Below are 17,058 nucleotides of genomic sequence, written 5' to 3'. Positions count from 1 at the left end.
CGCGTGTTTACGCCGCGAACAGAGAACATTGGTCCTCCGCCGCTTCAAATAAAGCCGAGGACAGACGGAGCGCTCCTCTTCTCTCGTTCCGTCGCGCTGAAATGCGCCGCGGACAGAGAATTTGATACCCCCCGCCGCTCTATGGCGCCGCGGGCATACGGAGCTCTCCCTTTCTCTCGTTCCGTCGCGCTGAGAAGCGCCGCGGACGGAGAATGTTTTCCCCGCCGCGCTGATGACGCCGCGGACATACAGAGTTTCACTCGCCTTCCTCTCTCATCTCCACCGCTCTAAAATGGCCGTGGACAGAGAACGCTATATCCCCGCTGCGGACATACAGAGCTCTCCCTTTCTCTCATTCCGTCGCGCTGAAATGCGCCGCGGACCGAGAATGTTATATCCTCGCTGCGCTGATGACGCCGCGGACATATGGAGCTCTCCACGCGCCTCCCTCTCTCTCCTCCGCCGCTCTAAAATGCCCGTGGACAGAGAATGTTATTCCCGGCGTGCTAATGGCGCCGCAGGCATACGGGGCTTTTCACTCGCTTCTTCTCTTACTTCCGCCGCCCTGAAATGGCCGCTGACAGAGAATGTGATACTGCCGCCACGCGGATAGCGCCGCGGACAGAAGATGTGCACTTCTGCACACGAGTGAACTCAACATAAGCTCTCCTCACTCTTCCTTCTCTCTCGCTCCGCCGCCCTGATATGCCGCGGGCAGAGAATCCTAGAGGAGCAAGCGAACTCAGGCTGATGGATATACCGAGAACGCGCTTACGTCACAGCCGTTCTCGCTGCACAGCGCGCGTTCGCTGACTAGAGCGTGTCATAACACGCGCTCTCCGTCTAGAGCATAACGATGTCATAAAATGGCCTTTTTTCCCTCAAATATCACTTCTCCCAGTCCCCCTATTCAGGCGGCTGGAGTGGTTCAACACTGTAGGTAATGTGTCCACTACATAGTGTGCACTCCTGCATAAGCACTGTTAATTCAGTGCCACAAAATCACTCAATAAACCTGATATTCTCCCAGTTCCCTTAGTTCAGGTGACTGGAGATGTAACATTGCAATAACTAGCCTGTGGCCAAACATGCTCAGTTGCACATTGACGCTGTTATGCGTTTACCTCTGTGAATTCGCTCGCTGGCGTGCGCCGCGAGTACTCTAATGTAGTGGCTCCCATTATACAGTGCGCGCCACCACACATTATTTACAATGAATCAGAGCTTTTCTAGTGGCTAGGTAGACCCTCGCCTGCAGAGCACGCGCTATCCATTAGCCCTGCCGCTAACGTGCACGTGGACTAATCCGCAAGAATGCGTCCACTTTAGAGTAACTCTATCCAAACACAGTGTTACGAGTTCATCTGTAGGCAGGTGCCAACATCAAAGTTGTACCCCTACACTCAAGCACTTCCCTATGTTCCCCAGCTCCCTGCACTCATGCGGCTGGAAGCATTATTCCCACAATCGACGAGCCCGCAAACAAACGCGCTCGCCTGTACACATGCACTATTTCCCCGGCGACACAAATAAAGCGTTCGCCGCTATTCCGCGTTCTCCGGCCCCCTGCACTCAGGCGGCTGGGAACACTATTTCCACAGTTTATGAGCCCGTGAGCAACGTGCTCTTCTGTACACAAACACAATCCCCTTGGTAAGCGCCACTTCCACGGCGACCCAATAAGGCGTGCGTCACCATTCAGTGCACGCCACCTCTCACAGTGCTACTAGCACAATGTATCCGGGCTAACAGGTCCCTGTTACTCAGTGACCCGCCCCACAAATTAATTCAACCCTTGGCTTCGATAACAAGGTTACTCGCTACAGTTCGCTCACAGACCACTGTGCTTTCGCACTGTGGTAGAGACAGCGGTGAGAAGCGACATGAGTCACGTGCTTCGAACCGAAATATCAAACTGTTAAATAAAGGGAGCGGTGGAAACCGTGCACCCCTCACAGAGCGAGTCAGGCTTTTACAGTCGCTACTTCCTTGTGCCAAAAGAAGGGTGGTGGTCTCAGGCCAGTCTAGATTTCAGACATCTGAACAAAGCCCTTATGAAGCGCCCATTCAGAATGTTGAGAATGAAACAAATCCTCGCGCACATTCGCCCGGGAGATTGGGTTTTCACTGTGGATCTAAAGGATGCCTTTTTCCACATACAAATAGCCCCTCATTACAGGCCATTCTTGAGATTCACCTTCGAGGGGAAAGTTTACCAATACAAGGTGCTACCTTTTTGGTCTATCTCTGGCTCCCCGCACGAAGTGCATGGAAGCAGCGCTAACCCCGCTGAGGCTTCGGGGAATGATAATTCTCAATTATCTAGACGACTAGCTCAGTCAGAGATACAGTTATTAAACCACAGATCTTGGCGTCTCAACCATTTAGAATGCTTGGGACTCAACGTGGCAAAGAGTTTATTGTCTCCCGCACAGAAAGTTTCGTTTCTGGGAACAGTATTGGACTCACTGCAGATGAGCGTGCGACTGACGTCACAGCGCGCGCTCTCTGTTCAGAACCGAGCGGTTTCCCTCAGGTCCGGTGCACGCATTCCTCTCAAACACTTTCAGAGGATGCTGGGTCTCATGGCCTCGGCGGCGCTAGTTCTCAGACTAGGTCTGTTGCACATGCGCCCCCTACAGCACTGGCTGAATCGCCGCGTTCCAGCTCACGCATGGCTCTCGGGTCGATTGCAAATCAAGGTAGACCACAGCTGTGTGTTGGCTCTGGCTCCTTGGAAAAATCCCGTCTGGTACCAGACGGGCGTGAGTTTGGGCACTGTTACGAAGTGGAAAGTTATCTCGACAGATGCATCCAACCTAGGTTGGGGAGCCCTTCACGAGGGCAGGCCAGTCTACAGTTAAACTGTCTAGAGATGAAAGCGGTCACGCTATCGCTAAGAGCTTTCCTTCTGTACATAAAGCACCACCATGCCCTGGTCCGAACGGACAGCAGGTCGGTGGTAGCCTACCGTAAATCCTCTAATATAGGCCCGGGCCTTTATTTTACTCAAGCGCATCGCGGTCCAGGCCTTTATTGAAAGGAGGCCAGAATTAGAGGCAGGCCTCAATTTCTATTTGAGCAAATCAAACTACCAGTAGAATGATTAAAAATGAGATTTTGCGTCTATTTCAACCTATAAAATACTAGGTTCATTTATTGAAAACGTACAGTTACCATAACATTATGGTATGCATACAGAACATTAACAACAAAAACCGGTAATTCAGGCTAAATTCCAGTGTAGAAATATGGTAACAAAAACGTAGCAAACATAGGCTACCGGTAGTGCATTGTAAACACTTAACCATACACGGTGATAATTAGGTTATTGATTCATAACAAAAGGCAACAGACACCTTACCGCTCCAAAGTTTAACCATTCCTGTCTCGTTTGGTTTGAAGTTATAAAAAAAAAATACTCCAATTCTGTTTAATCCTCGTCCTCCTTTTTCCTCCTCCTTTTCATCTCTCCCTGTAAACTCCTCATCACTCGCGCCAGCCTCGACAACAAGTTAATTATTGTACAGCTCCTCTTCGTCCTCCTCATGTTCCGCTGACCGCTGCGCGTCTGTTCTCATCCTCGCGCCGTAAACGTTAGCCTTCCGGACCCGGTGATTGAAGTCTCACGTGCGAGTCAAGAGTGAGGTGATCAGACATCCCAACCTGAAAAAAGTCATTTCAGGGAGGTATCTCTCCTAAAATTATGTAGATCACTTTTACTATTTACATAAGCTGCTTATACTATTTATGTAAACTGCTTTTATTTATATTTCATTGCAACTTTAAACAGGTCTAAGGAGTTTGTTGTTTTCATGTAGCCTTGGCAACTAGCCGACCTGAAAAATATGCACATGAAATTAAACTTGTTTAACTCAACCATAACATGTTAGTTACAAACTGTAGAGCGTGCAAGATTGTCATTATGTTTATACTTTATACTTTCGTTTTTTGGGGCACTCTCCCTTTGCCATGGCGCTCCAGTTTCTAAATACATTACACTGAACTGATTAATTCGGTTCGGGAGAAGAGATAAAAGCCCGCCCACACTGACAATTGATTGGTTGACTTACCGAAACAAGCCAATCAGGACGCTCTCCGTCTTACATGCGCTTCATTAGGTGCACACTAGCACACACACGTAAGGTTTCTCGCTCTCTCTCCCTCTCTGCCGTGCGCGCGTGCACAGTTTGTGTCTCGCATGCGCGCTCTTGCTCGCTCGCTCTAGATTGCGGGAGAATTTTACTAATTTGCGGGCATCAGGGAGCCGCTATAAATGTATAATATAATGTCTGGGTGATTGACATGACCAGTACCCTGTGGTACTTGCATGTTACTATCACAAGCAAGCATAATGTTGAGGCCTGCCCAGAAAAACGTTGGTTCTAATAATAGCCCCGGCCGCTATTAGAGACCGGCCTTTATTTACCTTCGGTGACAGCGAGACCGGCCAATGTTGGAGACCCGGCCGCTAATGGAATACAGGCCAATATTAGAGGATTTACGGTATATAAATCGCCATGGCGGTCTGAAAATTATCGATCTGCACACAATGGCGGAAGAAGTCCTAATATGGGCAGAGCACAATCTGAGCTCGCTGAGAGCGACTCATGTGCCAGGCATTCTGATTTTGGGTCCGGACATGCTGTCCAGGTGCAATTCAGACAATTGGGGCAGTTCTTGGAGAGGCAAAAGTGGATCTTTTCGCCTCACAAGACTATGCTCAATGCCGAATATAATTCTCCAAGCACAAGGATGCGTTGGCCCACGAATGGCTCTCTGTGAGCGCCTCGTGTCTGGAATTTGGGCCAAACGACTTCAAGTCGTCCTCAAACCAAGACATGGATATGTACCTAAGTGCTTTCAACTCCGTTCAGAGCACAGGTCATTCTCTCTTCAGCACTTTCATCATTGTTAGATGAAGAAGATGCTAATTTGCTCTGTCCTGTCAGAGCGCTGAGGATATACATAGAGCGTTCCGCTGCTTAGGCAACTGAACAGCTCTTTGTGTGCTTTAGAGCCGTTAAGCAAGCACGGCGTTTTGCATTGGTCCCCCATAGCATTTTAGCAAAACGCAATACGAGAGTACTCTCGTAAGGGAACGTTTCGGTTACTAACGTAACCTCGGTTCCCTAAGATGAGGGTACGAGTATTGCGTTTTGCTTGCCGTGCTTGCTTACTTGCTCAGGAGTCGCTTCAGTCGATTAACCTGACTAACCTTGCGAGACGGGGTCTTATATACCCTTGGCTATGCAAATTCTGTTGCCCCTTGTGGCGGGAGTTTAGAAGGACCTGATTGGTCCGTCCCGCCCCACAGTCTCGCCATAGGTTGCTGCAGTTGCAGCGGCACAGCCAATCAGCACGCAGCTGCTTCCTGCTGAGAGTTGTGCAGCTGCACTGAGTGTACATGGTATTTTTGGATAAAAATCTGATTCAATATCTCGAGGAAAGGAATTCCCCCATAGCGTTTTAGCAAAACGCAATACTCGTTCCCTCATCTTAGGGAACCGAGGTTACGTTAGTAACCGAAACGTTTCTCACACTCAGAGTCAGATATATCCACTTCAGCAGCACCTACAAGCATACAAGATTTTTTTAAGGCTATTATCAGTATTCAATTTACTAAAGCACAAAATAAGATATCCAGAATCCCCTCTGTAAAAGCCCTTTCGTCTTGTCAACAAATAGAACCAATAATTTTAAACCTGGTCCTTTAGAGTTTCCAGATTTTGTTTTTGGAAATGTTTGCAAATGAGCTTATTTATATATGTAAGGCCTCATTTGTATATTAAAACCTTAATTTACACAAAACTTTTTTTTATGTTTATGCCAGTAATAAACTGGAGAAGTTTCACAGGGATATCTTCTAATTTAAAAAAAAAAAAAAATCCCTATTCACCTGTAGTGTCTCGCCTTAAACATAGCCTACTGTAAATATTTGGTTTCAGCTTACTCAAATATCTAATGATACAAATGTAAAAATAAACCTTTAAGCTATTCAAATGTTCAAATGTGAACCCTGTTTTGTTTCTTAGACAGTTTAATTTTCAAAGAAGTACAAACGTTACTGCCATTCATCAATGGCCGCTGTCACAGTTGCTTGGTGAAAAGAACAGTCCTCTGTAGGCTAGATCATCACATTGCAGCCTCTGAAGTCAGAGTCCTTCGAAGGAAGCATCCTCTGAATTGAGACACAGCAAGGCCTCAGTAGTTTTCATTCGCTCCTTCAAGTGAACTATATTAGTGGACTAACTTAGAGAAAAGTGAATGTTAAGGGGGCGATTTCGGATTCAGCCCTATTGATTAAAACGCATATTGAGCTTTATTTACGGTAATGTCATGCCGTGAATGCTGCAATAGTCTGCCCATGCCACGCCTGAATTAGCGTGACTTTAAGTTGGCCTACTCTTGTGTCTGCTAATATTTAGTTTCTAAGCATACCTTTTTTAAAAAAAAAAAGGAATTAAAGCTAAATGAACAGCAATAATGCATCACTCCCATTGGCTATTAGAAACACCCTTGTTAACTAGTTTTTTTTTTGTAATTTGATGCAAAAGTAATAATACAAAGCATTAGTGTTATAAATGTACATAATTCAAAAAATTATAATATTCCTTTGACCGTTAAAACGCTTGCAGTCTGTGAAAAGGTTCTATTATGAAATTAACATTGGTGAAAGTTGTGGCTGTAATTTAGTCCTATCTCTAAATCACTAATAATATATTAAAATGTTTATTGATTATGTTATTTACCTGCGTGTAAAGCATAACGTGAAGTTTGGCTAGGTTGTTTTGTCTGTCCCTGCGGCGTCCCAACAAGACTTCCACGCGCACAATGCCTCCCTCTCCCGCAGAGCTGAATAACTGCAACTCTGATCGCCGTATCCTGGCAACCTAGACATCTCTTTTGTTTTGTAATATGTCGTCAGGGACAGACAAAACCCTGAAGCTCATTCTAGGCCAGCCAGGTTTTTCATTTAACTGTTTTATTGCTGTCTTTATTGGTGTTAATATTTTACTAAGTTTAACGTAGTTCGATACAGATCATACATACACGTTTATCACAAATAGTAGAATAGCCTACTTTTTTAAAAATCAATTAAAATAAAGTTGGCATAAACTAAACTAGCTAAATTATATTATACTTTTTTATATTGTATCCTGTAACGTTAGCCTAATAATCGTATTGTTTGCACTTACCTCTTCTGTTAGACTTAAAGTTGAGGGCGTTGCCTAGGAACGGGTAAGTTGGACTAATCCCGGGGACAGGTTTTAGTTCTCTCCATTTATGCAAGTAATCTTTACACAACTGGTATGTTGTGAAAATTAGCACAAGTAGAACTGAGACAAAAATTAGAAATCCGTTCAACAGTTCACCAACTTCCACATTCATTTTGATGTTTTGTTAGATGTTTTTTTTTAGCTCCTCGCCTGTTAAATGACGACTTGAAAATGGGGTACGTTACATCCCCCTGGACATGGGACGTGCTTAGGTTTTCAAATACACAAAAAGACTTCAGTTGTTTATTCTGTACAAGCATTTGACCACAATTTTGATTTTGGCTATTTAACCATTCATGGAAAAAAATTATAAAGACTTCTGGAACTCTCAGCATCATTATTCTGAAAGCAGTCTAATATGATTTGCTGCTCAAGAAACATTTAATATTATTATTATCAATGTTTTTCAGGATTCCTTGATGAATAGAAAGTTCAAAGGAACAATACTTATTTGAAATAGAATCTTTGTAACATTATGCACTACCGTTCAAAAGTTTGGGGTCAGTAAGATTTTTTATTTTTTTTGGAAACAAATTAAAGATATCAATACTTTTATTCGGCAAGGATGCATTGAATTGATCAAAAGTGACAGTAAAGATATAATAATATTTAAAAATAAATAAGTGCTGTTCTTTTGAACGTTCTTATCATCAAAGAATCCTGAAAAAAAAAAAAGTATTTTTTTTTTTCAAAATTGATAATAATCAGAAATGTTTCTGAATCAGCAAATCAACATATTAGAATTATTTCTGAAGGATCATGCTGAAGTCTGGAGTAATGATGCTGAAAATTCAGCTTTGCATCACAGGAATAAATTATACTACAAAACAGCTATTTTAAATGTAAATAATATTTCACAATATTACTGTTTGTTTTGTATTTTTAATCAGATAAATGCAGCCTTGGTAAGCATAAGACACTTCTTTTAAAAACATTTTAAAAAAACTTACCGATCCCAAACGGCAGTATAAATGAAATGTTAAAAAGCATTTTTAGACTTTAAAGCATGTGCTTACAGAGTAACAGACAACAGACAAGAAATATTCCATGGAGTAAAGAAATGACCACTGGGTGGCTGCATTGTACCAAAAAAATGCAATTAGTTAGCATTCTAAAATACTTAAGACATAAGCTGCTTTCTTAGCGACAACATTGACATTGATATTGTTTAGCATTAACACTGATTTTAAATACAAACAAAGTGCAACATTTATCATCAGTTTTTAGTAATTGCCCCTTCTCAGGTTGAAACAATCAAATAATCGGTACCTGAGGTAACATGCCAAAGCTACTCAACCTACAAAAACGTATCCTGGTCTGCTGTATTTTGTTTGACTAAAATAGTAGTGGGAAGTTCGGATCATTTTACTGACTCGGATCTTTGAGTCTCGTTCAGCAAAATGAACTAATCTTTTTTCGAGTCATTTCGTTCATTTCAGAAAAATATAATTAAAATGACATGTTAAAAAGCCCAACCCATCTAGTACTTATGAAAATGTTGATTACATTTGTAAAACTAAATAAAAATAAACTATAGGGTACTGCAACCAAAGCCAAATGATAAGAAACTGAAACGTTTAATTAATTGATCAGTTGTTGGGTCAGGCTATTGCAGTCTAACTCTGTTAGTTCACCTCACCTCCTGGTCCAAGACATTCTTTCTTTTGCAACTTCATATTTATCACGTTTGTTCTCCGCCTCTCGTGTCTTCGAACTCCTTGAGACGTTAGTTGTCGACTCGTCTGTGTCTGACTCTGATCTGGGGCTGGGCCGGGCCAAGTGACACAGGTCCGGGAACAAAAATGATTAGTTCATCTTTCGAGTCTCGAGTTCGGGTTTGAGTCTTTCGTTCTTCCTGTCAGTCCCATAGAGTCTATGCTGTCAGTAACGGAAACAGAAAAGATTAGTTCTTACGAGTCTTTCGGGTTTGACGTTTGAATCATTCGTTCTTTTGCCACGTGACTTGTCACCGTATTGAACACTAGTTCACAACCTTTTTACTAACAAGCACGTAGTTATTTTTTTAATTTTATTTTTTATGTATATAAAATTCTCAGTTAATATCAGACATAAACAAATATGGGAAATATATTGACTATTCAAGTCTAACATCACAAATTCAAGTCAATTAGACTATTACTCATTTTGAATCATATAGCACAAACACACACACACACACACACACACATACATACATTATATATATATATATATATATATATATATATATATGTGTGTGTGTGTGTGTGTGTGTAATATGTTTTTGTATAGGTGCTATAGGCCTATAAGCTATGTTACAAAGATTTAGGTAACATTTTTAAACTGATTTTTATTCATTAATAACACAAGGACAAAAAAATATATATAACAACTCAATAGAGAAAAATAAAATACAGATGATTCAAAACGAGTAATAGTCTAATTGACTTGAATTTGTGATGTTAGACTTGAATAGTCAATATATTTCCCATATTTGTATATGTCTGATATTAACTGAGAATTATATATACAAAATAAATAAATAAATAACTACGTGCTTGTTAGTAAAAAGGTTGTGAACTAGTGTTCAATACGGTGACAAGTCACGTGGCAAAAGAACGAATGACTCAAACGTCAAACCCGAAAGACTTGTAAGAACTAATCTTTTCTGTTTCCGTTACGGACAGCATAGACTCTATGGGACTGACAGGAAGAACGAAAGACTCAAACCCGAGACTCGAAAGATGAACTAATCTTTTCTGTTTCCGCTACTGACAGCATAGACTCTATGGGACTGACAGGAAGAACGAAAGACTCAAACCCGAACTCGAGACTCGAAAGATGAACTAATCATTTTTGTTGTTTCAGTACAGATTCAGCGTAATGCGCATGCGCGGTCAACACAAAATGAACGAATCACTCTCTGAGACAACTCGGTAGTCCCGAGTCATATTAAAGATTCGTTCAAAATGAACGAATCGTTCATGAACGACACATCACTAGACTAAAAACTATTAATAAACTGAGGGGGAAAATAATACATCAATTAAAAAAATACATATATATTTTAGTTCAACAGATCCTTGAAGGTGATTGGCTAAATACATGTTTTACCTTTTATATTTGGATCTGATGGCAGTGGCCAGCAAATGGATAGATTAAATTACATTTACATTCAGTTTGAGTAAAAGGATCTCTTTGGGCATAAGGAAATAGCACCTAAGACAGGCGTTATTGCATCTGCCCAAGTATCTTGTTTGGGGTTGTAAATGGATTGTGGTTACTAGGGGATAAAAAAGGTAATGAAACTTCTTGTGAGAGCACAGTACGTGTTTGATTAAAAGAATTTGGTAGTTTGGTAGCTTCCTTGCAAAGCCATTGGATGTAATTTCTGGTAGGGGGGTGGTCTGCTGGCTTTGGAAGGAATCAGTGCTAAACCTTTTCTGACCTCCAAATTCTTTTCAACAGTAAATACAAATATTGAGGCCCAGACATAAAATAAAAATGATGGAAAAATATTTTCTAGTTAACCTTGTTGGTAGAGGCTAATGCGGAGCGGAGTTTCTGGTGGAAAGCTGGGATACGTTCCCTGTGTAAAGGCCAGTAGAGAACACAGCATGGTTTAAACATCCCACGACGAAGATGCAGAGAGCGGTTTAGATTGTAATCAGTTACATCTTGCAAGAAAATCAGAATCAGGGAGTCGCGGTTGTCCTCCATTACCTGGTGAAGTGCATGATGTGCTTTGAATCTGCAGAGAAAAAAAGGGAAAAAGTGTAAATACTTCTGAACCTTTGAATAGGCTAAAATACCTGTGCAGTCCTAAAAAGGAAGCTTGTGTTCGGTGAACATGTGAGGTGTTTTTTTAGGATCTGAATCTATACCTCAAAGAACCGAAACTGGTCAGTGGTTTGCATTTAATTAATGGTGATTAAATATTATTTTAGGATAAACCTTTTTGAATAATCTATAGATAAAGTAATTTTACTTACTGCCTACACCATGGATCCTTTAAAAGCATTTCTGTGATAACAAAAATGATCTTCCTGGATTGTCCCATGTTATCAATAATGGTGTCAAGTTGAGAAAAGCCAGGTATTGCATCTCTGTCATCAAGGAAAAAAATTAAATTGTCGTCCTCTAGGGGGAGCAAGCTTCGGTCCACCCATGGTCTGTCCTTAGCCGTGTGAATGATATAAGCATCATACATGTATCTACCTTCAGTAACGCTTTTATCCTTCAGCGACCCCAGCATACGGTTTACCATTATGCTCCAGAAGAACTGGATTCTCCATCCCTGGAAGTGCACCAGGAAAGCTGTAAATAACAACATTAACACCGCTGTGCTACTCAAAATGTACAGTGCCTTAAAAGGTGTCATATCCTTGCAGGACAATGGGTCAAAGTTCATGACGGAGTGGTTAAAGTAGGCATTTGGGGTGTTGCAGATGTAACTTTGAGGAAATCCAGGAACGCTTGCATTGGTGGAGTTAAGCCACTCGGAGAACCACAGGATGCTCTCGCAGGTGCAGTCAAAGGGGTTGCGGTCCATGTGAAGTTCTGTCAGACTGGACAGCGGCACGCCAAATGTGGCACGCTGGACGGATGTTATTAGGTTCTTTTGAAGATGCAAATACTTTAAAGACTTTAGGTCATTGAAAACAGAGGCATGCAGCTGATCCAAGAGATTACCACGGAGACTTAGCTCATGTAACTCAGGGAAGCCACGCAAAGCATCTAGTGGAATCTCATCTAGGCCATTGTAATCCAGATCCAGAAAAGACAGTTTTGTGGCATCCTTGAGGAAAAACACTGGACCACCAGGGTTGGCTGTCTTCCACAACCTAGCCAAGTTGTTGTGCTGCATTTTCAGCACTTTCAGATGATACAGCCCTTTCAGCATGCCAGCATTTATGTTTGCAATATTGTTATTACTGAGATCTAGAACTGTGAGGTTGACTAATGGCCTGAATGGAGATGGTTCCATATCTAAGGTCCCTTTTAGGGCACGCCCTAGCTTTAGAATACTCAACCAAGGGACGTGAATGAATGATGTATTGGTAAGGGAAATACTTTGCTGGTTTATAGACATGTCAATCTCTTTAATGCTGGTTAGGCCCTCTAACTCATCCCCTTTCAACTGCTGATTAATGAAGTTTCGGCCAAGTAGGAGTGTAGTGAGGTTGCCCAAAATTGAGAAGGCACCAGGCCCCAACCTGTTTACACCCATCGCCGTAAGATTAAGAGTCTCAAGGAGTGGAGATTCTTGCAGAGAAGCAAAGGTTATGTTTGTGACTGTCTTCAACCCTGTGATACTCCAACTTAAATCCAGTGTCTTCAGATGCAGAAGTCCAGAGAAGATGTGCTCTGTTATCCCTCGGAATGCAGTATTTTCCATACACAGATGTTCCAATTGGACTAAATGGTGGAATGCGAAGTCTTCAATAATTGGTAAGGATGATGAATGACTCTTAATCAGTGCTTTCTGCAAGTTAAGCTGCCTCAGGTTTCTCAGTCCACTGAAGGTGTCCTTAGTTAGGTGTCTAAGGGAGTTATGCCCCAGGGATAAAAATTCCAGTCGGGGAAACCACTGAAAGGCACCATCAGCAATCTTTGACATTGTGTTGTAGCTAAGGTCAAGCACAGTGATGTTAGTCTTGTCTAGACCTTGAAAAGTTGTGTTTGAGAGCGTCACCTGGAGAGTGTTCTTAAGGGAAAGGTTTCGCAAGGCTGTCCCAGCAAGTTCTTCACAAAGATTAGTGGTAAACTGAGGGCTGAGCTTGCTCCGATCCAGAACCAAGTCAGATAGTCTCCTAGCAACAGCCTGGAAACAGCCATTCTCAACCTGAGTTAACAAAACAATTGAAAAAGAAGACAAAGTTTGTTGGAGTGAGAATGGTAGAGCTAAACCAGGTTCATGAAACTACACTTTTTAGCATGTCATTGAGTTTGTTTACATGCACAGTTATAATCCACAGCGGGTTTTTGCATAGTCAAGCAAAAGTCTCTTCTGTCTGTCTAAGTATCTGTGACAATGCATAATCTAATATTTGAAGGATAAATCGTGCACATCACGTGTCATCTCTTTAACTTTGTAAAAAAAAAACAGACAATTTAAAAAATGGAATTGAGCATTTACATGACTTTTAAAAAGACAAACAATTTAACTTTTAACAAATGCATAGACATACTAATTATCTGCCTTTTATTTTGAGGTTTGGTTCAAATTGCATTGTTTTTTTTTTATATTCTCACGTTACACAAGCACTTCATAAATTAGCATGAGATTATGTTATGTCGGTAATCAGACTCAAAAGTTATTCAATATTATTTCATCATGCAAAGTCCAATTGTCTGAGCACCAAAGAGAAATACGGTCCTAACAGCTTTCCAAGAAAGATAAGGGTAGATGTGAGTAAACAACAAACACACACACACACACACACACACACACACTGTGGCAAACACGTATAGTGGAGTCTGACATTTTGAAAGGGTTTTTATATACAGATTCTGATGTGCAGTGAAAGTAATGTAACGTGTGACATTCTGTTCCTCTTACCTTTTTAAGAGACAGAGACGAAAGTATCAGAACCCGAAATGCAGAGGAATTACTGAGGAATGAGAAGTCGTCCTTTTGCAGTACAGAAATTTCATTTCCTGAAAGAACAAGGGTCACCAGGTTTGGCAGCTGAGCCTGTATGCCCAGTTTAGCTGATTTCAGTTTGTTTCGAGATACATCCAACCATGTCAAACTCTACATAGGGAGGAAATGTTAATGAAATGTATTACCTATAAGACCATAACAGACTGGAAAATGGTATTACTGGTTAGATGCCAGAGCATGAAATCAGTAATTGGCTTATCCATGTTAGACAGAATTTTAATATTGGTGCATCCTATACCAAAAAACAACAAAAAACTGGACAAACCATTGAGACTGCAGACAGTATTTTCAGTTATACATTAAACTATCAGTCATAGGTGTCAGTACTGACCATATCTTTTAAAACACTCATAATGTATTCCACCTCTCTATGCAAATAGTAGTGCTGCTATATAACAGTATTCTAGCTCAGCGTAAATAAATTATGCTTTAAACATACTGTAGCTCATAAAAAAGCAACAACTGAAAAAAAAAACAAGTCCATAAAAACACGTCAAACTTTTGATTGATTTTTATATTTTTTCCTTTTGTGGGAAAATGTGTCTTCATAAACATACCTTTAGAACAGAGAAGGGCTCCCCTTGCAGCTTCAGCCTATTGTCAGACAGGTCAAGTCGTGTTAAATGACAACAGTTTTTCAGGTCTTTCTCGTTCATCAAATACACTTCATTGTGCTGCACATTAAGAATTTGCAGGTGTGCCAGAGAAAGACATAGATCCTTGTCTATGGCAGTTAAAGAGTTGTAGCTGGCATCTACATCCACCAGATTCGAGTACAAAAGCAAGGAAGACAGATTTTTTAGTCTATTGTGAGACACATCCAATGTGGTGATATTTTTGGGCAAGTTCGTTGGAACTACATCCAGATTCATATGACTACAGTCTGCTTTGTCATTTTCAATCGTACATTTTGACTTGTGTGGATATGCAGAGCCTGCACAGTGGACATGGAAACAAGTGCAGAACAGGGGGAACAAAATGAGTTTCATCAGTTCCATATATTTTCCTTCCTTCCGAGCTTTTTTCACCAAGTAAAACTGCAATAAACATAAAAATATTATTGACAACAATGTTTCTTAAGCAAAGTATACGCTTATAGACAATACAACTTGGTACATTATGGAAAGATCTAAAAGAGACCAGGGCTAGTTTTCTTATGAGGAAGTTAATACCTCAAGATAAGTGTATTTATGTCTTATGTCTGGTTGGGTCAGGTTGTCACATTGGTCATTTTATACAATCAATTACTTGATCCTTTAAATGTTGTATTTTATGGTGCCTTTTGCTTTTTGGCTGTTTCATTGTTATATTTTGCTTTATAGCTGTTTGCTGCTGAAAGTCATCAATACATTGCATATAATAATGTTTAAATACATGCATTATCCTTATTAAATACTGTAGGCTTATTTTAAGCATTTATATTTCACAAAAGTTATCTAAAGATGGGAGATTTTCGAAGAAAAAATTTGCAACTAGCTCTGGTCTCCACTCTAGGGTTGCCACCTTTGGTGTGGCAAAATAAGGGACACCCATTCATGAACCAACACCCCCCCCCCCCCCCCCCCCCCCCAGCTCAATAATAAACCATAAGAAAACATGAGATCAAGTATGTGAACTTGCAACAGAACACATTTTATATTATTTTACATTTGATTATTTTATTTATTTCTAAAGAACTTTTTAGTAGCCTATTTGGTGCACTTTAAAGGGATATTTCACCCAAAATGAAAATTCTGTCATCATTTACTCGCCCTCATGATGTTCCAGACCTGTATGAGTTTCTTTGTTCTGCTGAACACAAAAGAAGATATTTAGAAGTTTGTAACCAGGCTTCTTTGGGGGCACCATTGACTTCCATAGTAATCTTCCTATGTGTTCAACATAAACAAATGTATACATGTTTGGAACAACTTGAGGGTGAGTAAATGATGACAGAATATTCATTTTTGGGTGAACTGTCCCTTTAAGCAGTCATTCTGAACCAGTAATCACTTTTTTGAATTTCAAAAATGTAATTTTTTTAAATTAATTTACTTAAATTGTGACTATATTATCATGTAATTATTTGTCCCATTTTTATCAAAAATTTTTTTTAAATGTCATAAACTTTATATGACAGGATTATTGTTTATGTATGATTATAGCGTAGCTAAATTATAAATTAATAATTACATTTATTAGGCTATAATCTATTAATTAACCTGTCTACAAAATAATAATTTTGTCTGCAAAGCTCTGATAATATTATATTAAGATATTATCCATTAAAAAAAAACTATAGGCTAACTTTAGAAGCACAGATGTGTCTGTCACCGCTGTTGCTTTAAGTCAGTCAGTCTGAGACACTGAAATGCTTCTCACAAAGTGTGCAGTTGGCCTGAGGTTCATCATGAGTAACTGGACAGACCCATTGATACCTTTTTGATATTCAGCTCTATATCTGGAGATCCTCTTGCGTTTAAACGGTGGACGCGACGCGAGCTCGACATGTTTTTAAAAAACCGGCAAGTTTACAGGCACACTGGCACAGCGCATGTTCTCGAGACTCCGCCGCTATGGCAACAAAGCCGCTAAAACGCAATCACGCACAAATGAGCTCCTGTACTACTTATTGTGAAATTGATTTCTTTATATTTGCTATAAGTATTCTCCACACTGCAAAATCCTTGTGTGTTTGTTGAACTACGTGTGGGCCTATGTAAAATACGGAACAAATCGCGTCCCGTATTGGTTTGATACGGAACGCGTCATTTTGCTTGTAAATACGGGACGATTCCGTATTTTACGGGACGGGTGGCAACCCTACGACATTATTTAACAAACATTAGGCTACATCTCAGGAACGCTATAACAAAATAATTGTGAGTCTTTCCAAAATGCTGGGCGAGAACGTATACATTTTGTGACAAAGTAGGCTACTGCAGTTACATTTAGCATGTGTGTTCATTTATCATGGACTTACTTTGTGACGATCTACTTTCCCACGTTCAGCTTAAATCTGCATGGTTAGGTGGTTAAAGAGTGAAGCAACTCAAGTCAGTCCTCTTGTATAACCATAAAATCTTTGCAGGGGAAAACAACCTTCAATAAAGAATAATTCCTCTTTCTTGAGAAGTGAAACAAAGATAGGCG

The 17,058-nt window shown here is 40.6% G+C and overlaps 1 protein-coding gene across 2 annotated transcripts; it reads right to left on the bottom strand.

Annotated features, from left to right (window-relative positions):
• Positions 1 to 9,944: 9,944 nt before the first annotated feature.
• tlr3 (toll-like receptor 3) lies at positions 9,945 to 16,989 on the bottom strand. Of its 2 annotated transcripts, XM_079812067.1 has the most exons (6): positions 16,889 to 16,989; positions 14,484 to 14,963; positions 13,822 to 14,016; positions 11,478 to 13,104; positions 11,252 to 11,365; positions 10,880 to 11,010 (listed from the first exon to the last, which is right to left on the bottom strand). In XM_079812067.1, the coding sequence occupies exons 2-5, from the start codon at positions 14,922 to 14,924 to the stop codon at positions 11,271 to 11,273; spliced, it is 2,358 nt and encodes a 785-aa protein (XP_079668193.1). In that variant the 5' UTR covers positions 14,925 to 14,963; positions 16,889 to 16,989; the 3' UTR covers positions 10,880 to 11,010; positions 11,252 to 11,270. The 2 variants fall into 2 exon arrangements, with proteins under 2 accessions (XP_079668192.1, XP_079668193.1); XM_079812066.1 differs by having other exon boundaries at positions 9,945 to 11,010; positions 11,252 to 13,104.
• Positions 16,990 to 17,058: the final 69 nt, after the last annotated feature.

Source organism: Gobio gobio (genome assembly GCF_949357685.1).
Source record: "Gobio gobio genome assembly, chromosome: 3".
NCBI lineage: Eukaryota > Metazoa > Chordata > Actinopteri > Cypriniformes > Gobionidae > Gobio > Gobio gobio.
The sequence above is the reverse complement of the archived record's forward strand: the minus strand, read 5'-3'. Positions and strand labels throughout refer to the sequence as shown.

What these genes read in the sequence shown, in the direction of transcription:
- tlr3 (XM_079812066.1), bottom strand. Translation starts at nt 14,924, where the DNA reads ATGGAACTGATGAAACTCATTTTGTTCCCCCTGTTCTGCACTTGTTTC. An exon ending in CGTCTCTGTCTCTTAAAAAG is followed by an intron (nt 13,105 to 13,821) that starts GTAAGAGGAACA and finishes TTGTTAACTCAG; the next exon opens with GTTGAGAATGGCTGTTTCCA. An exon ending in AAGGATCCATGGTGTAGGCA is followed by an intron (nt 11,011 to 11,251) that starts GTAAGTAAAATT and finishes TTTTCTCTGCAG; the next exon opens with ATTCAAAGCACATCATGCAC.